Below are 3,806 nucleotides of genomic sequence, written 5' to 3' on the forward strand. Positions count from 1 at the left end.
ATCCTGAGCCGCGCCGTCGTGTGAGTGGCGCGGGGGGGAGCCCGGGCGAGCACCGGGAGTGCCCCTCGCCCGGCCGCGGCGGCCCCGGGGCCCGGGCCTGGGGCCGTTAAGCCGGGGCGGGGGGAGAGGGAGGCGGGTCTGGGCTTTGGCTCTCGGAGCCTCGCGGCCCCTGGACGGGCCCCGGGCCCCGCGGGGGCTGCGGCGCTGCCCGCTGCTCTGCGGAGCTCCGGGGCCTGCAGCTCTTCTGCTCCGCTAAATATTTACATGGGAGGTGACAGCCGCGCGCCTTCCCGGGCACCAGGCTCGTCACGGCAGCCCGCTGGGCTCGGCCTGCATGGTCTCCACCAGCCTTGGCACCAGTACCCAGTGCCAGCATGTGGCCGCCATCCCCCTCGGCAGCGGGGCTGGAAAGCGGAGTCGGATTCCTGTGCTGCCCTGGCTTCCCTCCCGCACTGCCGGGATGGCTCCCTGGTTCTGCAGGCAGCGGCTCATCCCGCAGTGGCACCCGGCACCACTACCCAGCTCCACGTGAGCCCAGCTTGTGGGGCACTGGGATGTGAAGGCAATGGTGGCTGCGGATGTCAGGGCAGACCTTGGCACACACGGGTCTACTGGGCACACAGGCAGGGGGCTTGGATCCAGCCTGTGGAGGGCATGGAAGGAGCTGCTGCCCAAGGCCTTGGGACAACCAGGAATCCTGCTCGTGATGGCAGTGTCGGAAAAGCAGCCTCGGCCAGGGAAGAGCTGAGTGCTCTGTGGTGACCAGGCTGAGCAGGAGGAGGTCCCCGCAGGGAGAGGGAGGCCCTGCAGCCCCAGGCTGGGTACTCCATTGACTCGGCAGGGGCACCTCTAGTGTCCTCCGAAGTCTGGCTTCAGAGGGACCCGGGATGCAGCTTGGTCCCCTCTGCTGCGCGAGGCCGTGCAGCGGTGCAGGGACGTCCCCATATGCCCCAGCCACCTGGAGGGGAGCGGCTGAGTCACCGGCCACGTGCAGCATGTTTGCAGGTGGCTCATGGCCTGGGGAGGACATCTGCTCTGGGGACAGCCGGGTGCCACCCCCGGGGAGAGACCAGCCACGTTGGGCCATGCCCAGGGCTTCCCTGGTGTTCGTGGCACCCCTGCGGCTGATGTCCCCATTAGTGGAGGCTCTGCTGGCTGGCCGGTGGCCGCAGACACCTCGGGGGCAGTTGCCTGCACGTTGCCTCCAGCCGGGCCTGCGCCGCAGCTCCTGCCACACCGGTGCAGCCGCTTGGGCGGGTCGGGCCGGTCCCCGCGGAGGCGGTTCCGCTTGCGGGGCCAGCGGCTGCTGCTGCACCTGGCTCCGCGCTGGCGCCCTCCCGTCTCCCCGTGCCCGACCCCCTGTCCGGCTTGGTGCTGGAGGGGCTCAGGGCGAAGCTGCGGCGCTGGGGCCGCCGCCTGGGCTACTCGCTGCTGCTGCTGCTCTACATGTGGTGGCCCGTGGGCCTCACGCCCCCTCTGCGCTACAGGCTGGTTTTCGGCACGCTCTATCCTGCCTACGCGTCCTACAAGGCCGTGAAGACCAAGAACATCCGGGAATATGTGAGTATGAGGAAGGTGGGGCCGGTGCCTCCGGAGCCCTCGGCTCCCGCGCTGACAGAGCCGCTGCCCCTGCCGCAGGTGCGCTGGATGATGTACTGGATCGTGTTCGCCATCTTCATGGCCACGGAGACCTTCACTGACATATTTATTTCCTGGTAAGGCTGGCACGAGGTCGTGGCTGCTCTGGGGCTCCCAAGTGTGGTGGGAGTGGATCTGGAGGTGTCTCCGTGCTGCCGGCCCCCCTCACCTCTCTGTCGTCCCCCTCTCGGGGCAGGTTTCCCTTCTACTATGAGATCAAGATGGCCTTTGTCATCTGGCTCCTCTCCCCGTACACCCGAGGAGCCAGCCTGCTGTACCGCAAAGTCGTGCACCCGACGCTGTCCCGCAAAGAGCAGGTACGAGGCCCAAGAGCGGCGCTGGGGCGGGTGCCGGGGCCGACTTCCTCGCCGAGGCCGCCCGCGCTCAGCCCGCGGTCGCTGTCTCACCAGGAGATCGACACGTACCTCGTGCAAGCGCGCGAGCGCAGCTACGAGACCATGGTGCGCTTTGGCAAGAAGGGCCTCAACATAGCGGCCACCGCCGCCGTGCAGGCGGCCGCCAAGGTACCCTGAGCGGCACCGGCTGTGCTCCGGTTTTCCGTGCTTGCCCTTATCCCGGGATCCCAGCAGGAAATTGCTGCCCCGTGTTGTTGGTGGCTGAGCTGCTCCTCGCCTTTCCTGTTCTCCCGGCTGTGCCGGCCCAGCCTCCCGCGTGTTCCCGTCGCCTCTGCCCCAGTGCGTGGCAAGCAGCGACCTGCCCATGGGAAGCCTCCGTGCCTGGGGCTGGGCTGCCGGGGGTCCCAGGGACCCTGTGCCTCACACTGGCACCACTCCTGCCCGGTGCTTTGGGTCTCCCGGTGCCCTGGACTCTTTCCCATGCTCCTGCCCTGGCTCCTCTCCCCGTGCAGAGCCAGGGCGCCCTGGCCGGGCGGCTCCGCAGCTTCAGCATGCAGGACCTGCGCGCGCTCCCCGACGAGGCGCCCGTGCACTACCGAGACCCCCTGTACCTGGAGGAGCCCGAGGGCCCAGAGCAGCCGCTGGGTGAGGAGCGGGGCCGCCTCAGGGGGCCGGGATCCGCGCGCTCCCACCCATCTCTGTGCGCTCCGAGCTGCGCTGGCAGCCGCCGGTGACCGCATGGGTGACCTTTGTCCCTCAGGCTACAGCAGGGCCGGGCGGCAGCGCGAGAGCGACACGGACGAGGAGGAATGCTGGTCGGACTCACCGCTCTCACCCCATGCCACGACCCACGGCTGGGACACCAAGCCACTCTCCCGGAGCCAGAGCCTGCGCGGGGCCAAGAAGAAGCCGCAGGGCAAAGAGGTGACGGCCGTGGGGCGCCCGGCGCGGGGCCAGCCTGTGTCGAGCGGGATGTGAGCCTCCCTCTCCCCATGCAGGGCTCTTCCCGCCTGGTGCGTGCCCGGATCAGGAGGAAGGTCGTGCAGAAGGACCAGGACAGTTAGTGCCCTTTACCAGGAGTTTTAACCCATGTTTGCTGCTGCGGCACCAGGAGGGAGTCACGGTTTCGCGTCCTCAGCCCCGCAGCTGCTCCACGCCGAGCCTTGTGCCTGGCAGACAGCGCAGGGCTCCCTGCCGCTCCACACTTCCAATCCCTTCCGTTTGTCCGTTGCCTCTTCCTGGCTGCCCTGCACGGCCGGGGAGTTCCTGGCTGCCCGTCCAGCCTGGCTGCTTTGCAGAGGGAGGGCGGCTCTGTCCCCAGCGCCGCTGCTGCAGGTCGGCACTGGCGGCCGGCCCCGCTGCGGTCACCTCTGCTCTGGTGAACCCTAAGGGCTCCATGGGGAAGCAGCATCCTCTGCTCCGTGTCCCTTTGGGGCCCTGCTCTCCTGTCACCACGTTGCCTTACTCCCTGTGTCCCCTCTCCTCCAGCCACGTGCCTTGGCCCCTCTGCCCCTGCCAAGCGTCCACGCCGCTGGCCCTGTGTCCACCTTACTTGAAAGCAGAGCAGCAGCCCCTGTGGGCACCGCTCTCCACACAGGAGTTTTGTACATGGACAATAAATCTTCTTTCTGACTTTCACACCTGCCCTGGCTTCAGTGCCGTGCCAGGCTGCCCCAGGGAGGGCAGCAGGCACCGCTCCCTCCTGCCTTTGCTGCGGTACCACGGCTCCCGTGGGGCAGCAGCAGCTGCCACTGTGGCCCCGTGGGCTGTCCCTCTTGTCCCCGTGCCCTGGCTCTGCCACCCAGGCTGGTC

General features: G+C 68.5%; 1 protein-coding gene across 1 annotated transcript; it reads left to right on the forward strand.

Annotated features, from left to right (window-relative positions):
- REEP4 (receptor accessory protein 4) lies at positions 1–3,423 on the forward strand (the record flags this gene model as incomplete). The annotated part of the gene is made up of 8 exons (XM_026042351.1): positions 1–20; positions 1,488–1,560; positions 1,639–1,715; positions 1,835–1,955; positions 2,049–2,162; positions 2,507–2,639; positions 2,755–2,918; positions 2,993–3,423. Coding segments are annotated over 8 exons (768 nt in total), but the record flags the coding sequence as incomplete, so codon positions are not given.
- Positions 3,424–3,806: the final 383 nt, after the last annotated feature.

Source organism: Nothoprocta perdicaria, unplaced genomic scaffold (genome assembly GCF_003342845.1).
Source record: "Nothoprocta perdicaria isolate Ctin4 unplaced genomic scaffold, notPer1 scaffold_103, whole genome shotgun sequence".
NCBI lineage: Eukaryota > Metazoa > Chordata > Aves > Tinamiformes > Tinamidae > Nothoprocta > Nothoprocta perdicaria.